Source organism: Mya arenaria, chromosome 5, assembly GCF_026914265.1.
Source record: "Mya arenaria isolate MELC-2E11 chromosome 5, ASM2691426v1".
NCBI classification, from domain to species: domain Eukaryota; kingdom Metazoa; phylum Mollusca; class Bivalvia; order Myida; family Myidae; genus Mya; species Mya arenaria.
In genome coordinates, this window is record NC_069126.1 from 6,299,434 (window position 1) to 6,326,371 (window position 26,938).

The window sequence follows — 26,938 nt, forward strand, 5'->3', positions numbered from 1 at the left end:
TGGTAGGAGCGGTTTTTAAGTTGATTGACAGTTGGCTTTTACTGTTATTTTATTATGATTAAAAAATGCAAATGGATGACGATTGCATGGGTGTTAAAAATGCTATTTGTGGTTGAATAGATTGTCTTCAATTTATCTTCAAAACATTATATTTGAAGAACGACAAATAAGTTTAATAACTGTTCCCGTTTCGTTTACGTTTTCCGATTGGTTAACTGTAATATCATGTGCCGGAAATGTAAATATTCGGAGGAGTTCCGAATGAAATGTAAAATGTGTGGACCGGTAATTATGTGAATGGGAATAATTATGTTTTATGTTGTTTTGTTATGTTTACTGCATTAATAAACAATGAGTTAAGCTGTTTTCTTTAATTTAATCGATATTGGATTAAATCATCACCTAACTTTATTTTTTAATGTGTTGAAGGTGACATTAGTAAAATTGTATTACGATTGCCCCCGAGTTGTTTTATTTTTAGAACACTACACATATCCGGATGTTGCTATTTTTAGAACCAGAAGGTATTTCCCCGCTATTCATAGGTCAATAATGGAATTTCTACATCGTCGATTAATAGTTGGAAACTCGGTTTTGTCATGAATATACGTTTAAAATAAGTAAACACTAAAAGTGCACAATGACAGTTGATTACGATACATCTAACAATTTGAGTCATTACAGTAAAACATGGATTATAAGTGAATTATACGCGTAAGAGAAGATTTTCTGTCGAAAAAACTAATGTCAACAATCAGCATGGAATTGGGATATTCGTATCAAAGGGCTATTCATATAAGTATCCTTGAGTAGTTGTGTATGTTTATGTGTTCAAAAAAGTTTGTTTTTTAATTTCTTTGGAATTCTTAAATCATTTTTATTTGCTAAACGTTAAGACAGCGTTTTAATATTTCTACATGTACTATAAATATACATGTTACATACTTTACATCTACTTATAATGCACCAGTCAATTGTAACCAAAGCCCCACCAGGTCCGAGGAATAGCTGGGACTTTGACTTTCTGTCCAGCCAACCCCGGGTAAAATTCTCGTCGGACGAACTGATGGTCAAATCCTCGCCATATGCCCCGTACCCCAGGGACATGTATGTATCAGCTTATTGTAGTTGTTTTTAAATAATGTTGAGAAATATTAAACTGTTTATATTTTATTTTGTATATGTATGGCAGTATTATTATCTATACAAATTAGTTAGAAAGTATTTTTTTTTCTTTTGCAGCACTAAACATTCTAGATGGGTAAAGACCTGTTAAATCCGCATTGACTCAGCATTGAGTAATTTTCATCTGTGCAGACAGTACAAGTACAAACGCAGGGGAACAAACCAAACTTCAAATGTTGAAGAGTGAAGAATTATTGTGAAAAGTTCTAAATGTTAGAATACCATTGACTAAATAAAACAAATAGACATCGATTACCAACAGAGACTGTTTACATGTTATAATATTCAAAAGACATTAGTTGAGAACTTTCACTCTGACATTTTTGGAGGGGCATTACCGCCTACTTAGTGTTCTTGTTTCTTTACATATTTTAATTTAAAAGTACATTCATTGTTTTTAAATCTGAATTCTGAGTTAGTATCATAAGTAAAATTCATTTATTTGAATGATTACATTTTATGAATAAGTCCAATTGAGCTTTTTACAAGAAAAAGGTTGATTTTTAAGCATTTTATTAGTTATAAAAATGTATAGTTACATGACATTATGTATATTTTCTTCAAAACTGAACGGTAAACTATCATAAATTGTCTTTTGAATTGTTCATTAGACATCACAGAAAATATTTAAATGATTTCAGCAGGTTGTCTTATTATTAACTATTTTTTATGAATTTATAAAACTGCTATATATTTTCAAACATTGAAATACTGCTCTGTTCCGAAGACTCACAAGATCAATCAAAATGATTTTTTTCCATGTGTATCAATAATATGTTCGGTTGAACGTAATTTTTCTGTTAACTGAAGTTTATTTTACCAGAAACTGTTGTGTTTATTTCATAATCTCTGATAATGTGAAAAAAAATCAAATAAAGACAAAATATTTTAATTAACAGTAAAAAATCTTCAAAATTTGGATAAAAGTCCCATAACGTACCATGATAATAACTATGTTGTCCGTAAAAGCTTTATAAAAGTGTGTATTACTTATACCTTAATTCAGTTCAAATAATTATGGCCTTTAAGGATTTGTGTTTTCATAATATAGATTTCCTGTTATATTGAGCTTTGTCAATTTGTGTTGATGTTTTGTTTTAAGTACACTTACTACTTCTATTTCCTAACTTTTGTCTCATTTGTCAAATTGAATTGTTACATATTTAAGTGAAAAAACACACACACTATTTTTAAAGATGCACTCTTACTCCCCAATAAGACTTATGATAATTAATATCATTGTTTTCATTTTTCAAAATGGGTTGATAGATGTCAACAACAATGTTTCTAATGAAGGATCTTGAGTTCAATTTGCTAATAAGAATGAACTTAAAACATGGTATTTCTGCCTTGTGATACTATAGTAGACCACAGTAAATCTTTTAGCAATCACCAATTGATCATTTAATATTTGTCATGCATTCTGCTATTATAAACAGGGTGACAAGCTTGTTATCAGTAAACGATATTTCAGTTAATGCATTATTTAGTAAGTAGTTATTGTTTTTTCATTCAATTTGATATGTGTTATATATACAATTATATGTATTGATTTCAAATAAGAGTTTCACTTTAAAGATGCTCATTTAAAGATAATGAACAGACACATTCATTATATATATTATATATATAGGTGACCTCTGATTTGTTTTGGAGATATTCATAAATGGATGTTATTCTTTATTGTCTTAAGTTTCTTATACATTTAAGGATTTTTATAATTGCTTTTCTGGTATATATTACAATGTAATTTAATGCAAATGAAAACACACTTTAAACTGGACACATTTGATACTAATGATATAAATGATTATTGTTTACATGTACTCTGATTTGTTATGAAGATATTCATAAAGGGGTGTTCTTCATGTTATTATACATTTTGGACTTGATTTAGTATTGCTTTTCTGGTATATATTCATTTAATGCACAAAGAAAGTATTTTAAGTGTTCAGTATCACTTTCACACATTGTTTACTATTATTTTTTTGCATATTTGGCCTATTTATGCTTATATGTGCATTGTTGTATTTCAAAACCTTTGTGAAAAATAGAAACAGTATTATTTCCTTCATACATAGTCTGATACATATTCAGTTTGAATGCGTTATTTTTATCATATTTGAAAAAAAATGCCATTGTCCAATAAGACACATGCTGTTTTTGTGTCAATATCAACTTAAACATCCATTTTCTACTCTTCTTTACTATGTAAATGAAGAAGTTAACATTAGTATTATTAAACAGCTAGTAAACAATGTTCACTTTTTATATAACAGTTCAATAATTATGTTCTATTTATGTTTGCAATTACAGTTCAATAATTATGTTCTATTTATGTTTGCAACTTTCGGACGAAATGATAATATTTATTAAAGTACTACACAAATTGTTAAATTGTTATTTCATATCACTTCTTCATGATGAATGAGGTAACTTATTCTTCCCTACAAGATGTCATTCCAGCATGGTGACGTTGCCCCCTCCCCCTATAAAATTAGAACTGCAGTGTACATGAACAATAACTCTATTTTAGCGTATTGCAAGAGTTATTCCCTTTGTATCTTTTCCTGTCCGGAGCATAACTAGAACACTACTTTTTTTGGAATTTCATTAAACATCATTCAATGGTATTTAGCACAACGAGAGGAAGTGCAGTGCACAATGACTATAGCTGTTTTTAAGCTAATTACATAATTATTGCCCTTTGCCGCTTTTTCTTGACCAGAGCATTACTTTAAAACTACTTATGGTATTGAAATAAAACTTGGTATATGGGTATGTGGCAATGACAAAAAGTACAGTGCACAAGCACCCTAATTCTGTCTTGTTCATTAATGTACCCCACCCCTAATGAAATGTTCAACTTGAAAATCTTCAATTTCAATGCTTTTGCCTATGTTGTCATGCAGAAAACTACAAACATTTTGAGAATTGCATAGATGCGGTTCAATGCACCATAATATGCTTGTTGGCCTGGACATTCCTTGCTTTTCAACATATAACAAGTGCATAAACTATTAAACGGCGCCCTTTGATGCTTTGCATCAATGGTCTTTCTTGTACATTCCTTGTATGAGTGTCCTTGAATACGATATGCAGAAATCTACACATAATCAACTATATCATTGGGTCTGTGTTACAAATGCAGATCTTATCTGTCTTAATTTCCTTGTATCTTAAGTAGACCAATATTGGGTCTCCACTATCTCTTGGTGATTTATGATTCACTGACTCTTGTTTTAGATCCGTGAAAAGGACGTATGCACTTGACCAATATTTTTCTGTTTATTGTCTGCAGATTTTTTATTTATGACATCCGAAACAATGCATTGGATTAATGATGAGGAGGAAAGAAACTGGTAAGAATTATATTAGTATATTCTATAAAAATATGAATGTTTATTTAGTGTTACAAGCAATCGATTCAAGCAGGTCTTCCGTTATGAATTTTAAACTGGGAGTATAAACTAAGTTCTTTGACATTCATTTTGGAGGTTTACCGGTATGTCTCTTTTTTAAAACACTAAAAACTTTCTAAGCATTGTCCAACTACTGTGTGAAAAATCTAATTAGAAACATATAACTTTCTTACCCTTTTATTTCAAGATTTATTGTGAAATACTTGCAAAGATTCTGCCTGTAACTTTACGGTTGAACCGGTAAGCTTATTGGACTCAAAATTCACAATATCAATTTTGTTTATTTATATTCATTTGTGCTGTTGACGCTAAAAATAGGCCAGCTGTGTTTAAATGCAATTTTAATGTCAAATACTAGTTCAGTTCTACTTTAAAGGCTTCAAACCACGAGATTGAATAATGAAACGACATATTAAAATAGGCTTAAATAGCAGTTTCTTCGTTTGAAATATACATGGTTAACTCACAATTTTAGATATTTTGTGAGTATTTTCACAATTCTAAGTGCCCTGGACCCTCTTTCCCTCTTCAAGGGGGTGACCCTCAAAACCCCTCTCGCCACATTTAAAACCTATTTTTTGTGCCCTCAGGAAGGGGTGACTTTCCAAGGTTAACACCAAAACCACCATGGCAATAGCATGCTCTGTTAAACAGACTTTGTTTCTCATTTATTTTCAAGCATAGAATAGAACCAAATTCAATACAAAAAACGATCAACGATACGGCCCCCAGCATTTTCTAGGGTGAGAACCCAGACCTAATTCCCTCTAACCACATTTACGCCATATATATTTCTGCTCTAAAGAAAGGGACACATGTCCAAACCCACCACTGTAATAACATGCTGAATGACTATCAAACATACTTTTTGCTATTAATTTATTTTCTAGCCTATAATAGAAACAAATCGAAGATCAACACTGCCTAAAAATCATGTATGCATGCTGCATGTCTGTCAAACATACTTTGTAACTTTAAATTCTGGAAGATCGATTTAAAGATAAAATCTGAAAAAAGCATGAATTGGGTAGTGATGTTGAGGAGGAAAAAAAGTGGTAAGAATTACCGTAAATCATTGAGTATAGGACGCTATCGTATATAGGACGCAGTCAAAAAAAAATAAGAGAAAAAAAGAAAAACGAAAAAACTTTATATGACTTAAATCATATAAAGGACGGCAGCCGCCATATTTGTTTTGACGAATTATATTGAATCAGTGAAAATTGAATCGCTAAAATATCAAATATGATTTTTTAACTCAACTTTTCGAGGAATAAGGACAGCTACATATATACTACGCAACCTAGATTCAGCATTGGTTAAGGTTTTGAATGTTAGACATTATGTCTGCAAAAGAAACTATGTATTGTATTGAAACTTATGACATGTGTTTCCAACTATCCAACCCTACTTGGTTAATAATGTTATATCACACTATTCTGGATATGATGCAAATTATGCGTCTTTATTAGGGATGGAAACCGGATACCAAATCGGTATCCGGATATTCGTATCAAGTATTCGAATACTATCCGGATACTCGTATCAAATTGTTTTCATAATAAGTAAATTTCCTATTATATGTCACCCACCTTCTGTTATTTGACACAATTGTCCACTTAATTTATAATTCGTCATATGGCAATTTCACTTTTTCATTCATTCTTTCTCAGTCTTAATAATTTATAATGTTATAATTAAAGCTAAACAACTCATTTTGCGTCATAAAACTCATGATGAATACCACATCGCGATGAACACCTCGCGAATTTGATAGTCACTTCGGCCGAGGTGGTTGCTTGGTTACTGCCACGTGCTTTCGAGTTTGTTATTTATCAGCAGGTTTCATGTTAAATGACGCTTTGATTATTTGATAGTCGATTGTAATTTTATTTCATTACATTGTTTGATTTAATGCAATACCTACAACTTCTGCAGTGTTTTGTAATAAAGCATATAATTGCGGAAAAGATAAGAAGACAAACAGAAGATCTGATTTTTCTTTATTTACATGCGTGTACTTTTTTTATTTATCGAATAAACTAAACATGTTTACATATGGTCACAGTGACTTGAAGGGAATGTGCTGAATTTTGACCTCTAAAAAAAATTAGTGAAATTTTACCTAAAATAACCCAAAATATATATTTTTTTCTTCAGATTCATAAATAACTATGAATTACGGCACTTTTACAAAGTCAGAAAATCTCGATTTGTCTATTTAAAATAGTAAAAAGGTCAAAATTCAGCACATTCCCTTCAAGTCACTGTGCATATGGTATGAAAAATAAATTACAAGATGCAAAATGATGGAAAAGTGAAAAGATAAACAAATTTGTTTTTGTATTTATTGTTCAGATAGCAATGATTTCTTCATGCATATTCATTAAAAATACGATTGGTCATTAATAGCTTTGATTGCACGACCCTTATCTTGTGATTGGACGATCAATTCCTACGGATTAATGATCAATCCATTTAATATCAACTAGTGTCAATTAAGCACATCTGAGATCATAAAACAACACTTGTCATTGTAAACAAGGTCACAGAACTTTACAAGGTGCTGCACAAGGACACAATATCACGCCTTGTGCAAACACCCAATTAGCAGACGATTTGTGATACATACCCGCGACAGACACTGTTGATCATCTGAAATATTTCATCTGAAAAGTTTTATAACAATTGCTATGTCTCTGCTAAGCTATTTCATTGAAATTTTAATTCTTAACGAATATTCGAATACCCATTTTGGTATCCGAATACTTGAGTGATATCCGGATATCCGGATATCCGGATACTCGGATATTCGCTTCCATCCCTAGTCTTTATTATTTGACAAATTAAAATTTTGGCGAAGGTTTTTCATCTAAGCACACAATCAAAAATATCTCAGCAATGACTTTATATATTGCATTTAGACTTAATGGTACTCAACCATCCAACGTACTTAAATAACCAAGTTCAATAACTCTTTTTTGCATGAAATGCGAAATATGACCCTTGTTTAATCGATTTAGGAATTCTGGTTAAGGTTTTAAATGTAACCACATTTTGGTCAATATCTAGAAAATACTTCATGTATTGCATTGACACTTTTAAAATGGGTTCCCAGCTGCCAAACCTACTTAATCAGTCAAGTAAGGTAACTCTGTCTGGCATATAATTCAAATTTTTGCCCCTTGGTTTCATCCGTTAATATCTCAGCAAACAACTTGATGTTCTGCATTGAAACTTTAGACAATGGTACTCAACGATCAAACATACTTAAATAATCGAGTTAGATACTAGTAACTTCATTTTGCATATACCCAATAGTGCAAATTGTGGCGATTATTATTCAACTTAGAAATTATGAGTTATATTTTGCATGTAGTCTAATTTTACAGTGATCCATTCGCTATTCACCAAAACTTTGCAATCCTTAAACTTAAAAGAGGCGGAATAGTCGAGGTCACTGTCTCTGTGACAGCTCTTGTTACAAGAATTGTTATTAAAACGAGTAATTGATTTACATACATTTACTAAAACACAGGCATGATTATGATTTATTTATACTGGGCCTATTTCATGACAATTAGTATCATGCATAACTATTTTGTATTTGTACTAAGACACTTGTCAAATATCAAAATATCACACAAACAATGTTTTTACTGATACAAAATACTAATGTCATTGAACAACTTTGTGGTAGTGGATTTATCCCCAACATCCATGATAATGATGATTTGTACATATACATGTGTTGGTATCGAATTGTTTCATTCAAATACATTTTTCACAACTTATACATGTTCATCTTTATTCACTCTATATCCTTCAGTAACCACTTATTATTACTGTAGTTCCATAACCAGACTGTCACTTTGTTTTCCCACTACGATCAGTTTGTCAGTGCGGGTGCTGTGTTAGACTGCAGATGGTTGGTAGATGCCATCTCCCTCCTTGACCAGTGTGGCTAGCTTCTACCCGCAGTCTTGGTCAATCTGCACTACTGTATGGGATCTGTTGAAACACGCAAACACATGTCCATCCTCACTCACATGTACTCTGTAAGGCCAGTAAAAGTCAGGGTCATGCAGTGTGGCCAGAATGTTGCCTGATTTGTCAATAATAACAATCTTATTGTGGCTGGAGGCTGGTATGTATAACTTCATTCTATCATTGCTCAAGGCAAAGCGGTTCACTGTAACATGACCAGAAGCGTCTTGATATACTTTCTTGATAAGTCTACCTTCTGTTGTGTATAGGTATTGGGCAGTGTGGGAGCCAACAAACAACTGGCCCTTATGGTGTTTGATGGAGTAACAGTCATGGTCAACTGAGAACTTCCTGGTCATCTTCGTGGTGTCAGCTGACACAGTGAGAAATTGGACCTCATGTCTCGTCAGTCCAGTTGTCAACAGTTACAGCCACTTGATGGTATGAGATGCGGCAGATGTCCTGTGGGTTCTGAAGGAGAGAGCTGTGGCATATCACCTTGTATTCGCTGTCTAACACCTTTACTCTGCAACTGCTACAGTCTACCAAAACAATCTCTCCTCCTATAAGTTCCCTCATACCAAAAAGATCACAATCCTGTTTGTCTTTCTTTATTTTCACTGCATATGTTTTCTTCGCCTTCACGTTGAAAACCTTGGATTTATTAGAAGACTGATGGATTTGTCCAGAATGTTGTTCCAACTGTAGATCAGGATACACCTGGATGTTTTCTAGTGCCTTCAAGTCAGACAGCAATTGTTGAGCGCGTGTGTCTGGCTTGAAAGTAATGGTTGCTTCTTGTTTGGTGTCCATCTCCCGGAGAAGTCTATTGGCATCTGCCATCTTGTCCTTACACTTCCTGTAGCCAATGAAAGAGCTGGACTCCTTGCATTGGGCTTGAACAGTGTCCAGTAAGACCTTGAGTTGGTCATAGATGAAGTCACAATGGTCAATATCCTTCTGTAGTAACCCATCCAGGTCAACCAGGACACTGTCAATTTGTTCCACTGTCCCTTTTTCCAGCTCATCTAGCAGCTGGTTCAGTGAACACCTCCAGGACTTGACTTTTGTCAGCATTGACTTGCATGAGGTCTTCAGGGAATTCTGGTTCTTCTTTCTGGCCTCGCTCACCTGGATTAGGCTGGCTGCTACCTTGGTTACATTAGCTGGAAGCTGCTTAAAGTCAGCCATCTTATGTATGCCCTTGGCCAGATCAGATATCGAGCTGATGCTTCTGCACATCCTATTTAAAAAGTTATTAAATTGAGAAAATTAAGTCATAAGTCCTTGTTTGGACAGACGAATGGGTTCGATTTTTCACACTTAGTTTTAGGGATGCAAACGGATATTCGAATATCCGATCGAACGTTTGATATTCGAATGTCAAAAGCGATATTCGAATATTCGATTTTTTTGTTGAATAAATAAATTAATAAACCTTTTGTCTACATCTGTGTTGTTGTGTATATAATTCGTTTGCATTGTTTGTACAACATTTGGCCCCTAATGCCAGAGGCGTGAATGTGATGGCAATACCCTTTATTAGCGTTATATGTAAGTTAGGGCATATGGTCGCGTACTATAAACAGTCCAAGTAAATTCACAATAACTGGCTATTAGATCAGTGACCTCAAACAAGTTTCAAATGTTTTCGGTGAAATTTAAATGACCAGGCCAATTAAGTTTATTTATATTGGTCAGAATGATATCGGTATGTGCATTCTATGTCTTCATGCTTAAAATGAATAATAAACTCGTTATCATGAAGGGTACTCTTATCACTCACCTGTGGTTAACAGTGAGGCTATAACAGAGCTCATCGTGATCCTCACTCATCAGTTCCAAAACTTTCGGTGGGTGAAGGTCGCACGTTACCAGGGCATCACCTTGCCCCACCCACTTGTCCACATCCTTCCGACCCAACACAACATGAAACTTGTGTATTTTGGCATGGGATATCAGGCACTTGTCACAGAAATATTGTGAGCAGTCCCCACAGAAATGCTTGGCCTCGATGTTGAGATTGTCATCTTTACACACAGAACAAGACAAATCATGTATCTCATCAGAGGCATTTAACACCGAGTCTTGCAATGTCCTATGTTCCGAAGCCATTGTGATTAATGTCAATTCTGTATTCCACGTTTTGAAGTGACCTCTGATATGTTTTATGAATTATTTTACGATTTTAAAACATTTATTAGTATGTGGTGATCTCATCGCACACGGAGATCTGACTTATTTATATCCCATAAGTCTGCTTCTTCAATTCTCAACCAGGAAAGTTTACCCTTCAGCAAACATATATATGCAACATTCCCAGGTTTATTGCAGGATGGTTGCAACTCAATATAAATAGACGACCTTACAACTGTTTCGCACAAAGTCCTTGATATGTTTAAAGTGTAGTGTTACATTGCGCATGTCAATTACTTTTGAAATATCAGTGAAGATAAATATGACCCAAATATACCAAACCGTATACTGTTATCATTGTTTTGAATTAGTGTTATAATTATAGTATACTTATTGTATGCTGAAACCTTTTGAAATAACAGGAATTCATCGATATGGAAGCACAGTATTTGATAGATAAATGCAAAACTGATTGAAAAGCAAATTAAAATATCTAAATGTTGCACTATAGTTGGTTTATGTTTTCATGATTGGGAAATATAAGCCCATACAGCTTAATAACATATGTGTTTTTCTCACAATTTCCATTAGCTTTGTCGATGCTTTTCAATTAAAGAAATGACTTCATGCAAGTATTGCATTTTCTGAATTAGGCCACTACTTTTATATAAATTGGTTTACAAAACCGGCGGGTCTAATTTTCCGAAAAGTACAGAAAAAAAAATGAATTTCTCTTCTTTTTTTTCAAATGTTTTTTCCCGACCGTATTGATTTTGGTGCGAAACGAAAGAAAACGAACAGATAAGAGTACGAATGCAGTAGATCTCGACTGTTTTGATATTCCGTAGTAGTATTCGCAAATTTATAGTGATAGCATAAAAGTCAGTCAACTGTTATGGCAGCGCCGTTGGCAATGGCGGAATTGACGATAATAGTCATTCTTTGTATGAAATAATTAATTAAAATATGCAGGAGTTGTTAAAATAACAATAGCAATAAACATTGGCAAATTTAACAACCGACACAAACGATAACTGTCACGTGATTGTTGTTTCCCCCTGCCAATTTAGGGCATGAAAATATTGTTGTTTATAGATAAAAAATAAAAGTGTCAGCGGCTGCCATCGAATAAGTAGACATAAATATATGAAAATTATGTGCGAGAAAACACTATAACATTTTATGGTTTAATATCAAATAACAGTGCACTAAGTGTGAGTGGTGAAATCGAAAGTATTTTTTTTTTAAGTTGACACCGGTGACCTAGTTTCACAAGTTCGGTCGGTGGTGTTTATGGATTTTAAATCAAAAATGAAAAATAAAACAAGTATGAAGAATAGATGCCCTGTGAACGCATGTATGCATAAAATGGCGGAGTTGGGAGAAGATCCGATACATAATTATGGATTTCTCTGTCAGTTTACTATCATTTGTACATAAAGTTAAGATGCTAGATTTATTATTTTACTATGTGATTTTTATGTACTGATGTGGTAATTTGCTGCAAGATTTGAATTTGAAATGGATTTGGTGAACATTCCACTTAGCATGGATTGGGTTACAACAACTAGGACCCCGCATGGTAAGGGTTATAAAAACTCAAATCTAGGTCTAGTTTGTTTTTAGTTTTTCAGGAATTGTTTTCACAATATTAAAGCTCAAATGTCTTCATAAACTCTTACTTCCTTATTTACAAAATTGGTAATTATTTCACTTTATTGACATTTTCCAATATTGAAATAACTGAAACAATGTTTAGAAAATGTAATGTTTTGTTTTAATACAGTGCAATTTTTGTGTATTTTAATGCGTAAAATTCGCCTTCTCTTTTTTTAATTTAATATTGGTCAGTTTTTTAAGTGTTCTGCATTCGCTTTTGCTTTAGCATACCCTTAAAGCAAAACAAATGTCTTGTTGAGTGATATTCAATGTATCTTTGATAAAAAGGGTAGTTTATACATGTAAACATGTTTATAGTCAATTTATTTGATGTTTTATATGCACAGTATGTAAGATTTAAACTGTGTGTTTAAATGGAACTTTGAAACTTTGAGTGTACTAAAACATGCATTAATAGCAGTTTAAAAATGTAAGATGTCAAGTAAATGATATAAATGTTCAATGTTTCTTTGTTGTTCTCTGATTTTCACCCTTTAAGAGTACGTTTGTGACTTTTTTCCTCTTTTTTTTTTTACTTGATTTGTACTCAATTTGTAATTGAATGCAGGCCGAATTGCTTTACAACTCTTATGAAAGGGAGTGTAGCGATTTATCCAATTTCGAAATATCAAGTTATCTGAGGTACAGTGTATCACTCATGAATAAAAACTAGCCATAAAAATAGACAAAATAATTGTTGTGAAGCGAGAAGTAAACATGAGTTCATGTAGTACACATTTTATATGATCTCACTTGGTGGTTAAGGCTTTATAGGAATCACCTAGTCTGAAATAACAGACGTGTTATACGGGATTCTTCCAATCCATAACGTCTAAACGGGTTTGTGCAAAAGGGGTTCGAAAAATATTGAAATCGTATTTAGTGAAGTATTTTATGTTTGAAATGGATAATAAAGGTTTATATTCATATTTTACCATGTAAGTACAAAGCTATTTTGCATAAAAAAACAAGCATTAGATGCATTAAAACACATGATTTACCTTTCCAATAAAACGAAACTTGACTGACACAGACAACAATTATGCCAAGCGGAACAACTCGACCCAATCGTTATAACTCGGCCACCTCCGACAAGCTATGAGATAGGCCTCGTAAATACAATCGTAACAACTCGGCCATGGCTGAAGAGCTCCGATTGTAAAACTGTGAACTGCAGCCTTGCAGGTGCCCTTCATGTATATATCTTTATGTTTTAACAGAATGAAATGAAGAAAACCCCATCAAACTCATAATTATTCGTTGGATATTTATTTTTTGTATACGGAACTAATATAAAATAATATTATCTAGTAATATTTCTTGTTTTTATGATATTTTATGGACGCAATATGCTTTAACTCGGAATCCCGATCGGAACAACTATCCACTTTTGGTACAAAACAATTTGTACGTGAAAGATTTGCCATATCAAAAATCGTAAAAAAATCCGTCAACGTACAATTATTTGGACTAAGGAATCACCTTGTCAGTCAGTGGGTCTGACCGGGCCAACATAAGGGGTACATATTGAATCATTAGAGTTCTGGCAATTTTTATTATTTTTATTTTTGTCTGATTTTCAATTTAAATAGCTGTTGAGGTGTCAACGTAAAACTTCATACACAGGCTAATCATTGTAATAAAGAATGCAGTGCACATGAACCATTATTCTGTATTTGGTATTTTAAGAGAAATCACTCTTTTATTATTTCTATATATCGACGTAGAATAATTCAGTAGCATTAATTTTATTGCTGCTTACTCATGACAATGGGCATTCAAGGCGTATTCATCAATGCAAGTGATAATTTCTATGATAAAAAGTGGTGACGTGGGAGTATTGATCACATCCGCGATTGTTTTAGTTTTATAACTATTAATGATAGCACTCAAAAACGTATATGAAAACAACTACATCAATGCACATGACACTAACTGACTAAAAAGGGCAAATCCTGTAGCTCAACCCCTCCCTTAAATCATCAACGTATATTATTTACGTACACCTCAAAACAATATAAATATTATACACATGAATGCTCCATCTTAGATTAAAAATCCTGACATTTAAAGCATATAATTTACTGCTTTGAGGGATATGCAAAATATCCAAAGTTATACCCCTCTAACACCAATTCCACTACAGCAAAAGCATGCTTTATGACTATCAAACATACATTATAGTTCTGAATTAACAAACCTTTCATAATATACAAAAAAATAAGAGATAATTTTTTTTATTAAGTTGACATTAACATCTTGTGTCGATCTAGAAACCATTCATAGCTATATAGTTATAACTCATTGGGGTGTTTTACCTCAGCTAGTTTCTGAAACCTCCGTTGCCATGAGGGACAATGGTAGACAGATTACATAGGGATGTTAAAGGCTTTTAAATGTGTTCAAAGCTGATATATTGTAATCAATAACATGTGGATTCACAGTGAATCAGTCGCATAGGGCCATACTTAATTAAAAGATGCTTGGCCTTAACTGACTCACAATTATACTAATTAACAAATATCATGAATCACAAATATGCTGACTCACAATTAACTGACTCACAAAATACCCTCGATCTTAATTTTCTTTTGCCTGTCTGAAGGTCATGTATTTCTTTTTTTAATCATTGATTTTTAAGTGCGATTAACTGCCTCCTAAAGGCTTTTTCCCCATGCACATTATTTTCATTCCCCCCCCCCCCCAAATCGTATTCTTTCCAAATTTGATGTTTACAGATTGCGTTATTGAATTAAAAAGTAATGTATCGCTTATTTAAATAAACGAAGTCTTAAAAAGACTAGCTGTTTTACAGCACAATTTATACACACACACACACTTAAAACATCCCGAAGCCTACATTTTTCACAGAGTGGTAGCAACATTAACAATTCTCAATTTATTATAATTTGCATAGTTTTTGTGCATCGTTTTATTAGTGGGCAATTTTATTTAATAATCATTTTTTCATAATTGGTCACAATGATTCCTGTCACCTGACTCAATTTAAAGGACCAGGTCAAATTTGCATAAAGGTTGCTTATAATAGGACAGGCATGCTATTGTAAATTTGATCCATGTAACATATTGGTTCTAAATGATTTGCCAACATTTCAAAACCATGTATTTCCAGGGATGGCCCCATTACGCTGCGTAATCCCCACATCCCGAAACTTAAAGAAGATGTCCTCTACCATCTTAACCTCAGTGACAAGGCCAACGACCTTCCAGCTATGTTTGGAGATGTCAAGGTACATTTACATTTTTGTGCTTTACATAGAAAGTGTACACCTATCCCCTATGTGTATTTAATGCTAGTTACGGAACTTTATTTTCAACCCAATTATTGTATAACAAATCAATTGTTTTGAGAGTCTACAAACTTCATAATGCCAAATTTCTGTGTAATTCATACCAGCTTAAGTGGCAGAAATTTTTCCACCTGGATTAAGTGACCACCTGTATTAAGCAGTTAATTTGACTGTTTCACAAAGGTGGCCACTTAATACACGTTTGACTGTAATGCCAAATTTTAAGATCAAGTGTTCTGCATACCATTCTCTTGATTCTCAATTTCTCCCTTAAAACCCTTAAATCTCATTTACCAAAAATGTTTTCTGAAAGTGATTGCTTCATGATTTAACCCAGCGGATAACATTTTTTCCCTTTTGATTTGAAAAAGTATGTGACATAATTGACGTGAAAAATTAAAATAACTTAATGAAGAAATATTGGTCTTAGTTTGCTGAAATATAAATGGTATTTTTGTTGGCCAATTTTCTTCTAACAAAGATTTTTGTTTTATATACTTATAACAATGTCAAACCGTCATTCCAGTTTGTGTGTTTCGGTGGATCCCCCAAAAGAATGGAGAAGTTTGCGCAGTTCATGGTCGGTCAGCTGAACGAGAAGATTCCGGCGGGCATGACACTGTCCGACATTTCCCACGGCTCAGACCGATATGTGCTGTATAAAGTGGGGCCTGTACTGTCTGTTAGTGTAAGTGGGAGATCTTTGGTTATTAAGGACTGAGCAACTTAATTAATTGGGTGATCAGGCCCTCATTTTTCTGTAAAAATATTTCTGTAAATCACTGTGTATAGAACACTAGCATAGATAGGACGCAGGCAAAAACTACGAGAAATAAATCGTGAGAATTTATGTCAAAATGGCAGCAACCATGTTTGTTTTGGCAAATTTAATGAATCGTGAAAATGGCAAAGGTTATAAAAAAGCACATGTATATAAATCCCTTATAACACGATAAGCTATACTAACTATATTTGTTTTGGTATAATTTTTGTGATATTTACATTTTTAGGGGTTTTGAACTTGAAAAGTATATTATCTTCATGATAGTCATGATTTTCTAATGTTTTAAGTTTGTAATGTTATGGCTTAATGAAATAAATTATATAAGCTTGTAAGGCTTTAGAACTACCAAGAAATATGGCCCGGATGTAGTTTTATTATGCTGTATGGCTATGGTATGTGTCTATGCCGGGTTCGACACTTAAAGGTACTCGCTCATGTTTTGGCCCAAAATTGGTTTTCCTGGTGATGCATCTGAAAACACTTATGATATCATTATTTTGCTGTTGATATCGAAATTGCGAAAAAAGTAACAAGATATTCAAATAAAACTAAATACATATTTTACCAGAGACCACATGGACATATGCAGCAAAGCAATTACTTTGGCTTTAAACATTGTTTAGTTATGTCCCTTTGGGAATTAAAAAAATGTTGGTGTTGGCTCAGCAGGTTGCTTGTAAATGTCAAAGCATTGTTGACAAAGCAACAAAATCTACAGGGAAAAGCAATGTACTTCAAAATTAAAAAGTACACCCTGTTAAGAGGCACAGAGCAAGGGCCGGATACCAATGATATAGAGACACTAATGCATTTAAGTCATTATCTGGTATGTTGACTTTGTTTTCTGTTACAGCATGGTATGGGTATCCCATCCCTATCCATTGTATTCCACGAGGTGTTGAAGATGTTGTATCACGCTGATTGTAAGGATGTTAAGTTCTTCCGGCTCGGAACAAGTGGAGGATTAGGTTTGGCACAGATTTACTTTTGAAATAATAAACAACTATGGTATAGGATGTGCAATTATGTGAATGTTTTATTCCTAGTGAGCCGAAACCATTTTCGTTTTAATTGAAAGGACACGTGAAGAGGAAGAAATTGTTAATATGGTACCATGGGGTCACCATGCATATTTTTACAGTATTGCCAATTGCTCATGATGTGTGTTCATCAAATACCTTAAACGATATGATTGCAATAGAAATAGAAAGCGCACTGCCGTATCATTCTGCCTGCAATACGGATTGTCGTTATTTGATACCACAATTATTTTTCAGTTGTAAAGAGTTGTATTTTGTGGTTAATGTGGCTTTGTAATTTTTTGTATTTACCAAACGTTTAGAATTTATAAGACTTTTGGGAAGTAAATAGAAAGTTAAATCAAGAAAAATATGATGTGTGTAAATGTTGAGTTTGATGCGTAATTTTTTTTGTAAGAGGACTTAAACTGTTTTTATTACATATCTTTTGAATACATAAATTACCAAATTCCCTATTATAGTTGCTACTTAGTCCATCCTTCTGTCCGTTCAGGCATACCGATTGGTTTATATTTGGTACTATTTCCTTCATTCCGTAAAGGAACTTTATTTGTTCTAAGGTTGTACTTTTCGGGTTAGGGTTAATTAGGGTTATAGGGTTAGTGTAATATTGGGAATATATTTACAATGGGAAGTAGTTGAGAAAGTACCCAACAAAAGCGTCTTCATGGAAGCGTCTGCCTTCTGTTTGTCTGTCAGTCAGTCAGTCTGTCCGTCTCTTTTTGTATTTTGTTCTACTGTTTTTATCCAGGTTTGGAACCAGGCACGGTTGTGATCACAGATGCTGCTGTAGACGGTCTCCTGAGACCTTATATGGAAGTGGTGAGTTATCTCCCTTACCTGGTAACATGAGAAGTCGTACCAACATGAAGTCATTCAACATTAAGTCAATTAAACTTTTTTTCCACTAGCAGTTTGAGCGAATATTCGCTTTTTTCGACAGTTAAATTCGATTCCTGCAAAAATCACAAATTGGTTCAACTATTAGTAAGAATACAACATAGAAATAGAGTAACGCATACAACATAGAAATAGAGTAACGCATACAACATAGAAATAGAGTAACGAATGCAACATAGAAATAGAGTAACGCATACAACATAGAAATAGAGTAACGCATACAACATAGAAATAGAGTAACGCATACAACATAGAAATAGAGTTACGCATACAACATAGAAATAGAGTAACGAATACAACATAGAAATAGAGTTACGCATACAACAAAGAAATAGAGTAACGAATACAACATAGAAATAGAGTAACGAATACAACATAGAAATAGAGTAACGAATACAACATAGATATAGAGTAACGAATACAATATAGAAATAGAGTAACGCATACAACATAGATATAGAGTAATGCATACAACATAGAAATAGAGTAACGCATACAACATAGAAATAGAGTAACGCATACAACATAGAAATAGAGTAACGAATACAATAGAGAAATAGATTAACGCATACAACATAGAAATAGAGTAACGCATACAACATAGAAATAGAGTAACGAATACAACATAGAAATAGAGTAACGAATACAACATAGAAATAGAGTAACGCATACAACATAGAAATAGAGTAACGCATACAACATAGAAATAGAGTAACGAATACAACATAGAAATAGAGTAACGCATACAACATAGAAATAGAGTAACGCATACAACATAGAAATAGAGTAACGCATACAACATAGAAATAGAGTAACGCATACAACATAGAAATAGAGTTACGCATACAACATAGAAATAGAGTAACGAATACAACATAGAAATAGAGTAACGCATACAACATAGAAATAGAGTAACGCATACAACATAGAAATAGAGTAACGAATACAACATAGAAATAGAGTAACGCATACAACATAGAAATAGAGTAACGCATACAACATATAGAGTAACGCATACAATATAGAAATAAAGTAACGCATACAATATAGGCGAAGAAGGGTTTTGAACTTTGCATACAACATACACAAAGAAGATTGTTTTGAAACGCATACAATATAGAATAAGAACAAAAATATTGATATTGAAGTTTTATTGTTTAAATCAATTAATTGTTATGTAGAAAGATATGCTATAGAGGATATTTGTTTAATTCAGTGTAAGATTTTTTTTTTATTTCACGAGTGTTTGTATTGTCTGGATATTGATTATTGCCCTCTGGCTTTAATGTCTTAATGTTAAAGTGTAAAAAAGACATTGCATAAAATACAAATCTTTTCTCTTGTATTCATTAAACCCTCACAATTCTTATAACTGAAAAATTCTTTCTTATATTATTAAAAAACACCATTGATTATTGACATCAATTGGAAGAAGAATTACAGGTTAGTCAGTAGTGATTTAATAAATCTTTCCGTCTAATTTGTTCTCTCTTCGTACAGTCCATCACGGTTGTGATTTATATAGCATTTCCAAATATTAATGCAACATACTATCACTCAGTAAATAAGAGCAGTATTAAATGCAAAATAATTTATGTATATCACCTTTATCATAATGTTTGAAGTTCTTTTCAACATAAACTATAAGCATTTTTCTAAAAATACTTAATGTTCTCAATTACCATAGAAACGTGTCAAAATACCAGAGATGTAAATTTGCGCACGTGGGCAAGTCTTCAGTATTTAAACGCAATATTAGACAATAATAATACTTTTGAAAGACATACCCTTTTCTTTATTATTGCCGCAAACATATGGTAACATGATAAATAGCTTAGTGAATAAAAGCTGCATTAATCACGGATATGTATACTACATGTTATTATTATAACCTTTACCACTATGTCTAAATTTATCTCCAACACAACGCATGGCAATTTATTATAAATGTTCAAAAGGCCAGAAGAGCTTATGCCAGAACATGGTGTCCGTAAGTGTGACTGTCAGTCGGGAAACATGCTTGTGAATTCAATCAAGTCTTCAGTTTTGATTGTATCTTAATCAAACTTATACAGTAGTTAGATAGCCATAATCAAGTCTTCAGTTTTGATTGTATCTTAATCAAACTTATACAGTAGTTAGATAGCCATAAGGGTTTGGTTATGTTTTTTTTTTCAAAGCAGTCAAATCCGGCCACGCATTAATGGATTATGTCCTTTGTGATTATCAAAATTGCTACTGTTGCCAAGTTATAAATTACAGTCTCAGGGAGACAACGTGCATCTTGTGAGTGTTTATTTTCTCCTTGTTAACTCCCTTGCCTTTGAGGTGCAATTCCGAGCGTTCCTGTATCAGAGCTACTTTAGTACCCCAAACGAGCAATATTATACTGTCAAAACAATTGATTTTTTTTACATCTTCCTTTCTATTCGTGGCACAGACACGCCGGCTATCATTTTGCAATTTCGAGCAACCGTGTATCAGGACTTCTGTGAACAACTATGGGCGTTTGGTGTCTGCATTATGCACATTTCTAAAAACGATTATTTGATGTACATATATTATTTGTTTCTTAATTCAGGCCACACTAGGCATGATTCTGCAGCACCCGGCATTCCTGGATCGGGACCTATGTGAACAATTACAGGAGATTGGTACCAAGAACCAGCAATATGAAACTGTTATAGGAAAGACTATGTGTACCTATGACTTTTATGAAGGTGAATTTATACTTTTATGGCATACTATTAAAGGGCGATGAGGTCAATACAGAAGAAGTTGAACGAAGTTTATTTTACTTTATATCATAAATGTTAAACTTACATCATAAAATCACATTATCATATGTTTTCGATAGATGAATAGTGTAATAACTATCCGATAAGTTTGATGTTACGTCATAAGTAAATAGCGTTGAAAATGACCACACTATAAAATAGCGGCATATGTATTTAGCGCTGAGAACGGACATAGATTTAATTATTATTATAAAAAGAGTATATTTTTTGTTGTCATTCAACATTTAATCAATTTTACAAACTTGTTTAATAAATTATGTTATAATTAGCACTCATGTGAGATCCTCTTTATGTTCGAGGTTTGATAATAAAAATGAGTAGTTAAAACGGTCTAGATAAATAGGTGAAGAATTCCTCTCACCCAAGACTTTGAACCAAACTCACGCCTAGCATGGGCGTGTTCGCTTGTTTATCTAAAAGAACAGCCGTACTTGCTCTCCAGTTTCTAAAAAGTACTTAAAAAGTACTCTTCAACCAGCTCAACACAATTTACCGCTAAACAGCTAAACAGCCTTGCATGACTGAGCAGTCAACCGACTGGCCGGTCCTTTTAAAGTCATATGGCCCGAAGTCGTGTATTATATTTCTTAAATTATACCGAACATTTTATCTTACCATTCAATATGTTTAAATCGCTTTTGATGTGTTTTATTAAACAAAGCAATTAACGCTTACTTGCGACAATTGTTCGCCGTTCTACAAAACGCAAGTCTTACTCACCATTTCTATGAAGCCAGATCCATATTATAAGTTACGGGGTTAGTAGGTGACCCGATATGGGATATACGGGGCAAAGGAAACCATATCGGGTGAGAGCGAAGCGATATAAATTTGGAGACCTAATATGGAAATATATTGGGTCACCACGTGACCAGTCCTAGACCAATGGCGTTGCGTCATTTATGTTGAAGGCGTGATATAATATGACGTCAGCGGTCCATATTATATTTTTGGCGAGGTCCGGACCGGCCAAATATGATTTGGACCGCTGACGTCATAAATATGCATTTTTATTAAAATAAACTGATATACGGACAGATCGACTTCTATGTAAGGAATAAAATACTGATATATGTGTTTGCTAATTTAAAAAGAATTAAACATTGTTTAAGAGCATGAGAACTTTTGACGCGGTTTCTACTCAACTGTCTTTTTGCTTATTAAATGACCTTGTCAAAAAGGTACACACACATTCTGTTAAAACGTGTAAAGAAATAGAAAATGAATCAATATTTGAAATTACAAGTATTCATTTTGCTTTATATACAAATAAAATATAGTGTTTTCTATGGATTAGATAATTGAGAATTTCCAAGGAACTTGGGCTTGATATTTTTACAAGCTGTCTACAATCAAGTTAAAATTCTGTGGTTGGCAACTATACATTTTAATTGGTTTAAGTTTGTTTACTTATACCCTGATTATAATGTAACATTAATTTGAACATTCCAGGTCAGGCAAGGCTGGATGGAGCGTTCTGTGACTTTACCGAGGAAGACAAAATGGCTTTCCTGAAGAGGATCCATGACCGTGGCGTCCTGAACATCGAGATGGAGTCACTCTGCTTTGCTGCGATGGCGCACAGGGCGGCAGTTAAAAGTAGGTTTCGGCTTTTAATTAAGTGTAATGTTAACATTCTTTAGTGCTTTTGGAATGTTTACATTCTTTAAAGCTCTTGTAAGTTTCTTATGTATAAAACAGTCAGTACCACAGAGTCATGAATGTGGAGACGTATTCTTTCTGCTTTGATGCGATGGCACACAAGGGAGCTGTACGATAGGGGACCAATTGAAACGCTAAACAGATAATGGCTTCACATCAGATGCTTAAGATATCACTGTCACAACCACAGCCATATTTTAGTGTCAATAGCTAGATTTCTAACCAGTTTTATTTATATACTGCTTACAGCCTTAATAATCTAATGTGCAAATAGGGTCCATTTAAAGAGGGCACAGACAACGCTTTCAAACAATGCCCATGAAGAATGGTAGGAACAAACTAGCTTTGTATTTAGTGTCTAAAGCTACATTTCTAATATGTGATAAGACTTACTTTCATGTATCACACACGCACACGCACACACACACACACACACACACACACGCACACACGCGCACACACGCACACACACACACATCAGATCACAGCCTCACACTAGACGCTCGAGGAATGGATAATCCAACCTCTTCCATTATTTAGTTCTTCAGTATAGTTAGATTTCTAACAAACTTATTTACATGTCGCTTACACCTTTAACTATTTGCTGCACAAAAGGGGTATGACGAAAGAGTGGACAGATGTCAGCTTCATAACCAGACACTCGTGTAATGGCAATTACAACCTCAGCTATTATGTAGTTCTAAAATGTTACGAACCCTACCTTACATTTCATATATCACCCACAGGCGCAATCATCTGCTGTACGATAGTGGACCGATTGAAGAGCGATCAGATCACAGCCTCACATGAGACGCTCGAGGAATGGCAGGAGCGACCCCAGAAAATTGTCGCCAAGTTTATACGGAAACAGCTCGGCATAGAGTAAAGTGGTGCTTAGCAGGGTGCTGTTTTCAGCTTTTGGAGGAGCTATATTGAATAGACACTGCTATAAAAGTTGTTATTATTAGTGTTCGTTGAACGAAGTCTTGTGAAAATTCTTGATATTTTTATCGTTATGTTTTATACTCACATTGATAAATACATTTGTTTACTTTTTTGATAAACATTCCAAATGTGCAAATCATGATATATTGTGTATCGATGCCTAATATACATGAAACGGTGAAATCGATTTGTCAAATTAAAAAATCTTAAATGAAATTCAAAAAATCATAAATCAAAATATTCACCTTAGACACGTAAGTAAGGGTGTTTTTAACACTAGCTAACAAATGCATAGTTTTGTGTACAGCTTCAACAACATAGCTTTTGCATGTAGCCATTATTTCTGAATTTGTTCAAAACAATGATACCGAAGATGGTTGATTGCCTGTTTTAACTAAATGGTGTTTCAACAGACATGTTGGGTCACTGTCCGCCATGTGTGTGTATTTTTAAAATTAAGTAAGCTAGCTTTCGGATGAAACGAGCTGACGAAACCACCTACGGAGAGGGTTTCAGTAGATTTAAAAACTTAAGTTTCGGGTTCTGTAAAACCAACGATAAAACTGTTTTTCATTTTTTTTTTTAACTTTTACAACAAATTTAAACCAAATCTAGTTTATTATTAACAAAACGCCATAATCTTTGAATCTACCATGAAAAGGATGTTAGGCTTTGTTAAAATTGTTTTTTATTTACACAATTTCATGTCAAATTGTAGTATGTATGCCAACTGTAGAAATCCTTGATCTGAGTTGCTTTGAACCTGTACTCTCACAGATTGACAGGTTTGACAGTTGTTTTTTTTTTGTTTTAGAATAAGCTGATTTCTGCGTTTATGTCTTCAATTCAGTAATATATAAGATAACTCACAATAGAACATATCTGAATTGTAACAAAACAGCCGAAAATTCATTTGCGATCTTATCTTTTGTCAGCTGTTCTATGTTTCTGGATTCCAGTCATTTACGCAAAAGATGGCTCATTCCAAGACAAAAATAAAAGAAGTTGTCAAAACTGTCAATCTGTGAGAGTGCAGCTTATACATATTTTCAAGTTATTAGCCGCATCTTGTCTTTTGCTTTATTGCTTTTAATCTATGCCTGTATTTTATTGATAATGAAGTTTGATGGTAGACATTAGCCTCTCACCTGCGGCATTTTCTTATTTTCATAGCCCGTCATAATGAAATCAGTACAGCAGCAAATGGTATAAAACTTGGATAAGTTTTCCATATGTTATGGCCTGTTTGCACATTAAATGATTTGGTCAATTTTTATTATTGGATAAATATGGACCAATCAATAAAGACTTGACCATTTTTATACAATTGCCTGCTAGTTTCTATCCAGAAAATCCACTTGAGCTTGGTTAGTGTCAGCCAATTGTTGAACGAGAGGGTAAGAGTCTAGTGGTTTGGGTGTTCATTTGCCACTCACCCAATAGCTTGTGGGTTTTCCTACTAAGGGGTTGACGCTTAACAGAAAAATAATTTGGTGTGTTCTTGGGCTAAAAGAAACTAGTCATAACTAATTGTTGTATTCACAATCTAAAATATGGCTTTTTAATAGTAAAGACTTGTTATTTTATCTCAAAAAGAAGCTTATTTACATAATCATTCCATACACTGTTTATACATTTTTGTGTGAATATTTAACAGGTTCTAGATTTTTAAAAATGTATACATTCGTTTTACAATTTTATGTGTTTTCTACTTTTACATATCTGTTTATTATTTATATATTCTTTCATATAACTTCTGATGCTAGAAAACTCATATGAGTTCAAATAACCTGGCATTAGTTTAAAAAAAGGTTTTATGTCTACCAGTAGTTTTTTTTCTGTTTTTTTAGAGGGGGGGCATAATAATCTACAGTTTTTCCAATATAACATTTTTATTTAATTTTATATGGATGAGATCACGGCGCATTTCAAGCAGTTTAAAGGGCAGCACGACAAGACCCTCATGAATTACATATATGTTGTACTACTTATATCCTGCCGGCTTTATGCGTGGACTTGCTAGAAAAAACGATGTCAGTGCTTTTGAGGAAAATAAAAAGTATAGAGAAAAGATAAGATTTAACCAGGCGTCTGGGTTGCCTAGAAAATGATAATTCATAAAATTTAATCTATGTTTTTTAAAATTTCAAATGAAATCAGACATAAACGTCAGTTTTTTCTCCATATCATGACATCATCTGAAAACAATAATAACCAGTCTGTATGCACAATAATTTTATTCTGCATGTATATCCCTATTGTACCAAGGTATTTTTTCGTTTTGGGATAGGGTTTCATAAGCCATAAGGAAATATTTCCGACTGACTGACTCTCTAATAAAACGCTTCATTAGGCTACCGCTAACAACTTTTTAAAATATTGACTTTTTTCAAGTTAAATAAAAATATTATCCATGGCAGAGAGTTTACTTCACTTTTTCATTGAGTTAACATACATTGTAAGAATCTAGGTAGCACTCAATATATTAGTAGTTGTACGTTCTTTTAAATGCTTTGCTACATTGTTTGTACAATTCTTGATAATGAGACATAAAAAAGAATGTTATTTTTGGTTTCCCTACCGACAACCAATAATTTGTTTCCTCTCATAGATAAATGATTGGTAGGTTTAAGCACGGTATATGAACCTAGACAAAATGGTGACCATTTTTAGTATAAATACAGTTTTATTTTATTTACTTATTTTATTATTTTTTATATCTTGACAAACCGGCACCATATTTTTCGGCAGTGAATTTAGAAACCAACTTTTATTTCTGCCATTAATTCTTGTTTATAAAATATGAAAAAAATCGGATGAGGCAATAGTGAGCTATTTACTGCTTTGCAGAAATTTCTTATTATACTACATCTTGGTTGGATGCCATTACGTTTAATAATACGTTATATTTTGTTCGTTCTTGTGTTAATTTTGTCTTGATTAAGTTTTAAATATTTCATTTTAGAAACGTGTTAATGTTGATGGTGAATTATTCTGTTATTACTCAAATATACAAGATATAACAAGTCAAGTAAGTTGTTGTAAGTTTCTTGTTGTATAGCACATTAATAAAGAAAAAAGACATTAATAAATAAATGCAGTTTTTGGT

At 33.2% G+C, this 26,938-nt stretch overlaps 2 protein-coding genes across 4 annotated transcripts in view; one reads left to right on the top strand and one right to left on the bottom strand.

Annotated features, from left to right (window-relative positions):
- The window catches only part of LOC128234255 (uridine phosphorylase 2-like), a 31,854-nt gene extending 4,916 nt beyond the window's left edge, over positions 1-26,938 (top strand). The window contains exons 1-8 of one of the 3 annotated variants that reach the window (XM_052948369.1): positions 4,391-4,547; positions 15,523-15,640; positions 16,227-16,388; positions 17,338-17,452; positions 18,276-18,346; positions 21,006-21,144; positions 22,675-22,821; positions 23,631-26,938. In XM_052948369.1, coding sequence (XP_052804329.1) covers positions 4,498-4,547; positions 15,523-15,640; positions 16,227-16,388; positions 17,338-17,452; positions 18,276-18,346; positions 21,006-21,144; positions 22,675-22,821; positions 23,631-23,770 — 942 coding nt within the window. In that variant the 5' untranslated portion in view covers positions 4,391-4,497 and the 3' untranslated portion in view covers positions 23,771-26,938. Of the gene's footprint in view, positions 1-4,390; positions 4,548-13,149; positions 13,328-15,522; positions 15,641-16,226; positions 16,389-17,337; positions 17,453-18,275; positions 18,347-21,005; positions 21,145-22,674; positions 22,822-23,630 lie in introns of those variants that run through there. The other 2 variants (XM_052948370.1, XM_052948368.1) reach the window with 2 other exon arrangements.
- LOC128234254 (uncharacterized) lies at positions 8,165-10,946 on the bottom strand. Its single transcript, XM_052948367.1, has 2 exons — positions 10,381-10,946; positions 8,165-9,837 (listed from the first exon to the last, which is right to left on the bottom strand). The coding sequence occupies exons 1-2, from the start codon at positions 10,707-10,709 to the stop codon at positions 8,991-8,993; spliced, it is 1,176 nt and encodes a 391-aa protein (XP_052804327.1). The 5' UTR covers positions 10,710-10,946; the 3' UTR covers positions 8,165-8,990.